At 44.1% G+C, this 10,558-nt stretch overlaps 1 protein-coding gene across 2 annotated transcripts; it reads right to left on the bottom strand.

The window, feature by feature from the left end:
* Positions 1-2,326: 2,326 nt before the first annotated feature.
* Positions 2,327-9,753, bottom strand: PTGDR (prostaglandin D2 receptor). 2 transcript variants are annotated; one of them, XM_030854975.2, is made up of 2 exons: positions 8,908-9,753; positions 2,327-2,621 (listed from the first exon to the last, which is right to left on the bottom strand). In XM_030854975.2, exons 1-2 carry the CDS (start codon positions 9,751-9,753, stop codon positions 2,382-2,384), a joined length of 1,086 nt encoding a protein of 361 aa, XP_030710835.1. In that variant the 3' UTR covers positions 2,327-2,381. The 2 variants fall into 2 exon arrangements, with proteins under 2 accessions (XP_030710835.1, XP_030710834.1); XM_030854974.2 differs by having other exon boundaries at positions 2,476-2,621; positions 8,711-9,753.
* Positions 9,754-10,558: the final 805 nt, after the last annotated feature.

Genomic DNA, 10,558 nt, shown 5'->3' with positions numbered 1-10,558 from the left:
CTGGACAATGAGCAAATCATGCGCCAGAACTAAGTCTTATGGGTTTTTTTTTTTTTGCGGTACGCGGGCCTCTCACTGCTGTGGCCTCTCCCGTTGCGGAGCACAGGCTCCGGACGCACAGGCTCAGCGGCCATGGCTCACGGGCGCAGCCGCTCCATGGCACATGGGATCTTCCCAGACCGGGGCACGAACCCGTGTCCCCTGCATCGGCAGGCGGACTCTCAACCACTGCGCCACCAGGGAAGCCCAAGTCTTATGTATTTTTTTCCTCCACACCTAACTAATTGCCTGACCCAAGGTATGTGTCAATTAAAACTTATTTAATGTTTAATGATCTAATGAGTAAATCAATGAAGATCATTGAAGAGTTGACTTTTAACTTAACATGGATTTCACCCAGATGTTATATCTACATTCTGCGTTAAACAGAAAGCACCACTACCTCCTTGGATTAACCTGTGCAAACTTGTTTAAAGGAATACATATGCTAATAGAACAGCCTATAAAAATGCTCACTATTAAACTGCTAGAGAATGAAAGACTGCTGGTAGCCCTTTACTCAAAACAACAAAACAAAACAAAATAAAAAAACTAAACTAAACTAAAAAAAAAAAAAAACTAAACTAAAACTAAAAAAAAAAACTAAAGAAAAGTAATTTTCTTTGCAAAATATCATAAAGTTATGTTTATTGATGTATCTGGGAACTTTTCAAATGATCTTGATAATGATCATAACACACCTTCCAAAAGGAGAGCATGAAACAGATGCACTTCCTCTGACAATGAAACACATAAAGGTACTGACAAATTAAATATACAAACGAGAGTTAAACTTGAAAACAAGTGCATTTTTCATCACATCATACTCTCAGATTATAATTCCTGTATTCCTAATTTGGCCATTTCACAGTTTTGCTACACACAAAAATTACACATGTATTTCCAGGTCAATACCACCTCTGAGATAAACCAGAGGTGAAAAAATGGGGCTGCTGCTAAGCTGAAAGTAAGGCAAATACTCTGATCTTTGGAAGGGATGGCTGAATGGGGGTTTCAGGCTATTCAGGTGTCCAGCTCAGAGTCTGAGTGTGTCAGGTACACCACAGATGCTGAAACCCCTCTGACGCCCCCATGAAAAAACTTTCATCTTTTACCCAAGGTGAAAGTTCTTCCCTGCAGGCTGGGTCTACGGTCTCTTGCTTAGTTTAACAGCTGCAGCTGTATTTTCCCCACTTTTCCCTTTTGGTCATAGTGTTGCTAACCTTTGTAAACATTATGTACAATTAAAGTGCTTGGTGGTGCTCCATCTGGGCCATATTCTGCTCCAGATTGAAAGCGTATCTCTCAGGAACCTCAATAAGGTCTTACGGTCTCCACCAAGGGCAGAATATGGCTCTAACATGTAGAAGTTAAGGTCATTGTCACTGCTCTCAGCTGAGGCTGACTGAGTCCCGAGTGAGCTTGTCCCTGTGCTGAATGCCCGGCTGTGTCACAGCCATGCTTAGTAAACACACTCTCTGGGAAGTCATACATCCCTGTCTTCCAAAGACCATAAATCCCTCCCCACCAAAGAATCCATTATTTTGATAAACCTACAAAATGGAGGTTCCAAAAACTGAAACAACATTTTGTAGCCCACTCCAAATTTTCATGCCTACTGACACCCCTACCTCAACACACAAGAAACTGGACTTCAAAGGGTAAAAAGAATTTTTTCTTCTCTAGGGTGTAGATCATAGTCACATCTTGCCTTTCGTTTACTTATTTACAGCTTCGCCTCTTCACACAAGGTGGTGAGCGTTTTCCCAGAGGGTGGCTGGGGGAAGGACCCTCCAAACGCCTCACCTAGTTATATTTTCTATCACCCTTTTCAGAGGAGCATCTATAATTCAGGCTATACTTGTATCAGTTGGCAAAGGAAAGAATTAAACAGGGGCAATTGTGATGCAAAATAAACAAATCAGGTTCCACTAGAAATAAAGAGGGTAAGAAAATTTAAGGACACCTATCACATAATTGTAAACTGTGTTGTTTCTACTGAATTTAAATAAAGACCCAGAGGTCTCAAGACCGCCTTAAAAAATTAGGGACACCAAGTACAAACAATGGAATAATTACTATCATTGCTTTAAGACTTTTAACATTGTTTACAATATATGAAATTGTAGTTGCTACTCAAAATGAAAAACCCCACTGAACTGGTTCTTGAATAAAGAGTGACAACACATTATTAAGATCGATCGAATAGTTTTGAAAATACATTTAGATGTTTTGTTATGGGACATAGTTTTAAGGATATAACTTGTAAGATATTTTTGATCATGGTTCTTTGCCAGAAAATGTGATATATTCCTGAGTTTACCAGAGAGGTTAACACACCGTCACAGCCTGGATTCCACGCTAGTTCCGCAAGAATTGCTGTGCCAGTTTCTAAACATAAGAGGCCTTATGAAAATCTTGTGAAAAAACATCCGAAATACCGATGTTCTGAAAATGATGAAAATCCAAGGGTCCACAATGGAGATCACAGAGAGAAAGCGTAAGGCTCGGAGGTCTTCAATTTCTTCAGCAGTTCCATTTTTCTCGTGAACAGCTTTAAACGCTCCGTAGTAAGCACGATACTGTTTTAAAGAAAAACATTCAATTAGGAGAGCGGAAGGTCGATGGCCGCAACAAATTCACTTACTTCACTTAGGAAACATTACTTTTCCGTAAGAGTACGGCAGCTTGGCTTGGAGTATTCATTTGGGTAAATTTATAAGCAGCTAAGGCCACCACAGTGGATGGGTGCCAGTGAGAAGCCAGGGAGGTGCAGGGCCGACCTGGGAGGCTCAGTGGAAGCCAGGTCCTCCTGGGAGCCCCTGGCTAAGTCCCTGGAGCTGGTCCACCTGTGGTGAGTGTGGCAGGGCTAGAGTTGCCCGCTCCCTACCTGGCGGTGTAGAGGAAGAGCTGAAGTGGGACAAATCTAGTCTACTGAGTCGTTTACAGAGTCACCTCACTCCCATAGATACTGATTCTCTTCCCTTTTTCCTCTGCCTCCTTCCTGTCCTCGATTCTTAGTTAGCCCAGAAATAAGTCACACTTGTGAAATGTCACATGTGTGGAGACACCCATGAAACAGAAACTTGTTTCTTCTTTCTCTGAATTTTTTTCTATTGAAGTATAGCTGATTGGCAATGTTTTAGGTGTACAGCATGTATATGTATATACATATAAATGTATTTTTTTTCTTTTTCAGATTCTTTTCCAATATAGGTTATTACAAGATATACGGTTCCCTGTGCTATACAGCAGGTCCTTGTCTATCTATTTTATATATAGCAGTGTGTATCTGTTAATCCCAAATCCCTTATTTATCCCTGCCCCTGATTTCTCCTTTGATAGCCATAAGTTTGTTTTCTATGTCTGTGAGTCCATCTGAAACAGAAACGTTTAATCAACGTGAAGAGACAGGACATATTCCAGTGGAAAGACAGAAGACAACTTGTGTAAATTACTCATTTTTAGCACAGATGCTTATCATTCTGTGGTCGTCACCCTCTTTTCAGACTAGGAAGAAAAAAGAAACATACACAGAGCGATAAGCCTACTTACCTGTGCCCAGCCACTCCTGTATTGTCTTGCTCTTCCTTGAGCTCTCTGGCCTCTTGGGAGCCCTGCAAACTGCTTCATCCCTTTCCTGCCATTCAGCCGACACTGCTGTCTAGACCAGCACTACAACTGTCTCCCACTCAGTTGGAGGCCAGCCACTTTTTCTCAGTGCTCTTACATCGCCCATGCTCATTAAGATTCTAAATCCATAATGGGACAAAATGGACTCTAATGGTCCAGAAAATATGCAAACTCAACGTTAATGGGAGGGGATATGAATAAGTACACAGACCAGACCCATTCAACGCAATCAGGGATATGAGAAGATGTATGTTCTCATAATTGTTTCCTTACCTTTTTATTCTCTTTTCTGTAGGCTCAGATACTCCCATCTAGTGCACTTAGGAAGACGGAGTTTACCTGGAAGCCCTCTCCCATCATCACTGCTTAATAATACTAAGAGTAATAATAATGGCTAATGTCCACACAGAGCTTCATATTCTCAGGCACCGTTCTAAGTGTTTTACTTTTAAAAGTTTGTTTCATCCTTACGAAAGTCCTGTGAAGTAAGTATGTTCATTATCTCCATTTTACAGATGTGGACATTGATTACATGCTCAAATCCTAGTTTCTTTCCAGGTTGACCTAAAACATTACCCCCATCACGAAGCCTCTGGTGATGGTTAAGGTGGTGGTTGAGCTCATCAGCTTTAGAGTCCGACCATCCAGGTTAGATAGAATCGCCTCACTGGCTGTGTTACTTCAGGCAAGTTACTCTGTTTCCTCATCTATACAATGGGGATAATTGCACCTATCTTTCAGGATTGTTATGAAATTTGCATGAGATAGTAGGAGTACAACCTTGAGAACAGGTCCTTGCATTAAGAATAATTCAATAATTAGCTATTATTATTATTTTATCAATTAGGAGTCAATCCTTTCCTTTTCTAACTCCTTTCTGGCCCTAGTCACTCCCTCTCACCCCCAGTATTATAGCTCTGTGGGCAGATGGGATGTTTCTCTCATTTTATATCCCCACAATGAATTACAGTGCCTGGAATGTTGTAGGTTCCAGATCTGAGATGAATGAATAAATGGATGACAACAGGCTACACACTTGAGTTGATTGAAAAAGCAAACACTTTTTATGACTTTAATCTTTCTATCTGCTCCTTTCTCCTCAAAGTGGAGTGCAGCAAGATATAATTCTTACTATTTGAGAAAGCTTGATTAGTTGGGATCTGGGTAACTGAATGATGTTTATATAATTGAGACAAATTTTATTTCTGTACACTATTTATCCATATCAATTCTATTGCATATTATTAGGTTATTTGTACTTTCAAGTCACCTGATTTGTATTAGAAATGTAATATTCTACAAACGGCCTTTTAATTTTATTTATTTTTTGAGTTTACTAAAAGTATGACAAATTGATTCCCTTGTGACAGTGATCAAAGTACATATTCTATTAATTCTCACAAGACATCCGTTTGAACACAATCTAGACTTTTGAAAAATCCTCTGATGACCAATGGTATTCCTGGCTTGTTCGACGCATGCAGGTCATTACACAAAGAGAACTGGTGTGAGAAGAGCGCCCTCTGTTGAAATTAGGGGTCCACAAAAAAATGTTGGTGTTGCCTGTTCTCTAGCGACAGCTTGGCTGGATATCCCTGCTTAGGACAGCAACATTGATTCCAACGCCCTCTCCCATTCAGTTCACCCATCACCACACCCTAGACCTCATCCTCTGCTCTAGCTCTTTAAATCCACTTCTGACCCTTTTCCCTGGGCCAGTCTCTTGCTACCATCCCTTACACAACTTTAACAGCCTCCTATGGATGGAGCATCCCACCCATTCTTTCTGCTCAACAAAATGAAACACACACACACACACACACACACACACACGCGCACACACACACACAAGAGTTATCTCAATGCATGCAGGAGGTCCTCTAACCACTTCTCTGACTCCATGGATTCTGATATATGCGATTACACAAGCTTGTGCATACCTTTACCTGGCTTCTAAACCTCTCAACTACTATGTTGCATCTATTCGTGAAAACCCTCTTTCAGCCATTCCTGCTTCCCGACCAACCTCCAAAACACTGTGGTTTTCTAAGGTAAAAATAATTTTGATGAAAATACTTCGTATACATTAAAGAACGTGCTGCAAACTGCCACTAAAGCTCCTCCCATATTCTCTATACTTTCTTTTTACCGTATCAAATTGGAAATTTGAGAATTCAATCTAAACATCTTGCTCTAATCCAGCATTATAACAAACTTAATTAAAAAATCATATTCCAACAAACTTTTCACCAGCTTAATGAAATACAATATTTATGTGATGAGCAAGATTATTTTTTTTTAAGTTTACCCACCTTCATATACAGCCTTATTTTTTCCAATCACTAAATCCTTTCCTTAGAAAAGTGATTTTCAAAGAATGGGCATCTTTAATACTCTTTCAGTGTGTCTATGTGGTCAAAACTATTTTCATAAAAAGATGTTACTTGTCTTTTTTCACTTTCATCCTCTCATAAGTGTACAGTGAGTTTCACAGAAGCTGCCTGATGTGTAATGAATGATATCATCACTCTCATGGCTAATGGAATATGTGCTGTGTACTCTTGCATTTTCTAGACCTTTCTAAGGTAATACATACATATGTGCATTTTCAGAGATTGTTCTCAGTGCTTCTGTGCTCTTAACATGTTTTTTCCCATGTTACCTGCTAATATTACTACACTTTATTATCATTCATTAAATAATTTTGAAATCTCAAACTTCTCTTTCACCTATGCAAAAACACAAGCAATAAGTACATTGTAACTTGTTTTACAATAATATCTAAAATTTTTCTTATTTTTAATTTCTAATATTGTAAATACTAATAGATATAATCCACATAAATAAAACATCTTTGGGCCCTTAATAATTTTTAAGAGTGAAAAGAGGGTCCTTAGACTAGAACAAGTTTGAGAACCACTGCCTTAAAATATTATACTATCTTTGGAGGTCATATTTCTTAATTAATTTTCTATGTCTAGCAGGCAATTATAATAAATGGAAGTTATAAGTAGTAATAATAATTAGTAATAATAATTTTTGAGGCCACCAGGCACCTGGTTAGTGTGTATGTATGTGTATATAACACTTCAAATCTTCAAAACTACCTTACAGAGTAAGAATAGTTATCTGCATCACAGATGAGGAAACTGAGGTTAGAAAGGATAACTAAGCGCTTTTATACTTAATAAGTGATGAGACCTGATTCAAACCCATGCTAAAGCCCTTATCCTTTCTAGAAATGATACCTCCTGTGAAGAATGCTGTCTGCATTGCATGTCTTTGAAACTTTACAAGTTTTTTAGAAAATCATTTTCAAATCCATTATTTCCTTCAATCCTCACAAGCCCCTGTGAGTTATTCAAATCTCCTTAGAGAGTCGTCAAATGCAATGTTCTTTCCAATGTATTATGCTTTCTGCATTATTCTTACTAAAACATTCAAACTCAGGACATAATGTCCAGGCATTTGGTTAATTTCTGCTTTTATCACAGCACAGGTAAGCAAGGCTCTTATTCTAGAGCAAGGATCCGAAAACATATTCTGTAAAGGGCCGAAGAGCAAACATTTTAGGTTTTATGAGCCAAGAGGCAAATCGTGGATATTTAGTAGGTACTTACTAACGGGAGAGAAAACACATTTCTACAATTTTAACTGATGGAATTAAAAATGTGATAATAATTGAGTACAATTTTTGGTAACACATGTCTACTAAGGAGAAGAGTGAGTCTTTTTCTTGGAATCATATTTGATTGGGGTTCAGAGTTCATGTGCCCTGTCATCAAATTTCTGGTACATGTTTATTTATAAAAACTATTCTTAACTCCAGGGCTGCACTAAAACAGTGCGCAGGACGTATTTGGCCTGTGGGCTGTGATTGCTAAGTCTTGCTTTAGAGTGTGGTTCTCAAAATGTGATCCCCACATCAGCAGGTGAAGAAGAGGCTGCTGAATTCTTCAAACATGTCTGCATCAGAAACTCTGGAGAATGGGGCCCGGCCAGCTCTGCTTTTCAAAGCACTGCTGATGAGTCTGAGTGTGCTAAAGTTTGAAAACCACTGCTAAATATCTATACCTATATCTCTATCTCTCTGTTTCTATAGATAGAGATTTATTTATTTATCTTGGGGAGTTCTGATCCTAACCCAGAGAGCTCTTTGCCCAACACATTAAGGCCTTCATTTAAGGGAAAAATCACACTATATTTCACTTTCATCCACCCTTGAAAGTAATGTCCCAAGCTGCTACACTGCCATGAGAAACTTAACTTTCCTATTCACATAAGTCTCGGGACTCCAAGGGGTCTGGAGAGGGAGAGGAGCAAGGCTGAAAAAGGTTTCTCAAGCCTCAGTCACTCCTAGGTGTCTTGGCCAGGGTCACAAGACCTAATTTGCAGGGAAATTACCTGCAAAACGATGAAGTAATCCAATCTGCACCACCACCCCCATTAGTGATTGAAACCCAAGATAATGGCTTTACATGTCACCTCGCTTGCCAAGATAGAAACAAAACCTGTCGAGACAGGTTGTCAGAACGACACCACCAGCGGAAACGTTCCTACACATCTGCTAATCCAAACAGCCTCTCCGCCTCTGCCGCCACCATCCCCCGCAGCTGCAGTACCAGAAACAGCATCCGCCACTCCTCAAAGTTTACTCACGAGTTAAAAAATACCTAAACCTATGCTTTTAGTCACTCGCATGTGCAAATCACTTTGGCAGGAGCGCACCTTCCCTTACTCCCTTTCCACGCCAACACCGGGGAGAACTCCCAGGTGCCATTTGCCCATTTCTGACGCCACTAAAATCATGGGCGGGTGTAACGAAATAAAACCTCGCGTAGCCATCGAGAAGTGGTAAAGGACTCGTATTGCCAAGGAGGAATCAAGGTCTGCTTCTCAAAGTCCTGAGGTGCATAAATAACCCTGAGATCTTCCCAGAGGAAAGCAGGGAGGAGGGGGTTCTGCTAACTGGAGAGGTTCTGTGGGGCTAAGGGGACACCATCCGGCTCCGGCTTTCCCTACATTTCTGTGGCTTTACCTTTTTTGGCTCAACAAATTGGGTTCTATCTCCTGGGGGCTGTGGAGGGAAGCTGATCCGGGGAACGCAGCAACAAACCCTCCTGGCTCAGGGCGCAGCTCCTCTTGCACAGCGTCCAATGCGCCCCACCCTTCCCTCCCGGCAACTGCGGCCCGACGCGCTTCAGTCTCCCGCAGCCTTAGCGCCAAGCGACTCACAATTAAAGGCAGGGAGCACATGGTGAAGAGCACAGTCATGAGGGCTAACAGCAGGAGGTGATCCAGCGCCTCCAGGGGCTGCGGGGTCTCTTCCCTCTCGCCGGCGGCCAGCTCTGCTCGTTCCTTGGGGCCAGAGCGCGGGAGCCGCCTCAGCCGCAGGTGCATCGCGTAGAGGTTGCGCATGGCGCTCAGGTTGCACAGCACGACCGCGAGGACCAGCAGGAGCATGAGGCTGGCGTAGAGCACTGAGTAGCTCAGCACTGACAGCGAGCGCTCCTCGTGGACCATTTGGATGAAGCACCAGGTGCCGGGGCAGTACTGCACGAACTTCCCGAAGCCCGCGAAGGGCAGCGAGCAGAAAGCGAGGCAGAAGGCGCCCACGACAGGCGCCACCAGTGCGCCCCGGCGCGGGGTTATGTACCGTCGGTAGAAAAAGGGATGCCCCAGGGAGAGCCAGCACTCCAGGGCCATGGCCAGCAGCTGCAGCGTCGAGGCAAGCCCGAAGAAGGACATGAAGAAGGCGAAGGTTTGGCACAGCGAGCTGCCGGATGCGGGCGCCAGGCCCCTCAGGCTCCGGTTCTGCGCGTAGGCGGACAGCACGAAGGGGCTCACGAGGGACTTGCCCAGCAGGTCGGTGACCGTCAAGCCGCACACCAGCACGTAGAAGACGGAGGGCGGCGGGCGCGGCGAGCGCCGCGGGCACGTCCGCAGCCCTGAGCGCGCCAGCAGCCCCAGGGCTAGCAGGTTGCCCAGGAGGCCCGTGCTGAAGAGCAACCCGCCCATCGTCGCTGAGTTTCCCTTCTCCACCGACGTGGTGTTGCAGCAGCGGTAGAACAGCGGCCTCATGGCGGGAGGCGCGGCGAGCCAGAGCGGAGGCTGCGGGAGGGCTGGGGCCACGGCGTCTGCGTGCAGAGAAGCCCCCCGGCCGCCCCAGGCGCGGCTCCGCCAGAGAGGCTGGGCCGTCAAGGAAGCTCCGCGGATGGCGGCGCGCTCACCACAGCAGGCGCCTCTTATCTCAACTCTCGGGTCACACCCCGCCCCTCGGGGCGGGACGCACTGCAGGCTGCGCACCCGGCGCCGGCTTCGCAGAGACCCCCGGCAGCCGAGTGAAGAGCTCCGCCCCAACGCGACGGGTCCTGAGGAGACAGGTCCTCAAGCCCAGAGTCGGAAGAAGGGAGGGAGGGAGGGGAAAAGTAGGCAGACTCCCAGCATCCCAGACCAGTCCTTCCTGCGAGGCAAGAGAACTACTGAATTGGAGGGGAAATTAAGCCGCCGCCACTGCGAGGAGAGGGGCCCGAGGAGGAGGTGGTGGCGTGGAGGGACTCTAGCGGTGGCCGAGAAGAGGCTGGGAGGCTGAGAAAGAGCTACCACTAGTTTTCGCATTAGTGCTTTAAGGAGGGGAAAAGGTAACCAACCTTCGCATAACACCTAAGCCTTAGCTCCATTCTCTTCTAGATCCTGAAACAGGAACAATGAGCTTCATTGCCTAGGTGAGGAAACTGAGATCTTGGAAGGTTAAGTCATCTCCCAAGGTGACAGAGCTAGTACTTGAGCTGGACCTGGAACCCGGATCTTCTGTTTATAGAGTCCATCTGTCTTGCTTTCATGGCTTCTCCTCTCAAGATTTCAGGCAAGTGGCTCCAGGGAAAAC

This window comes from Globicephala melas, chromosome 2 (genome assembly GCF_963455315.2).
Source record: "Globicephala melas chromosome 2, mGloMel1.2, whole genome shotgun sequence".
NCBI lineage: Eukaryota > Metazoa > Chordata > Mammalia > Artiodactyla > Delphinidae > Globicephala > Globicephala melas.
The sequence above is the reverse complement of the archived record's forward strand: the minus strand, read 5'-3'. Positions and strand labels throughout refer to the sequence as shown.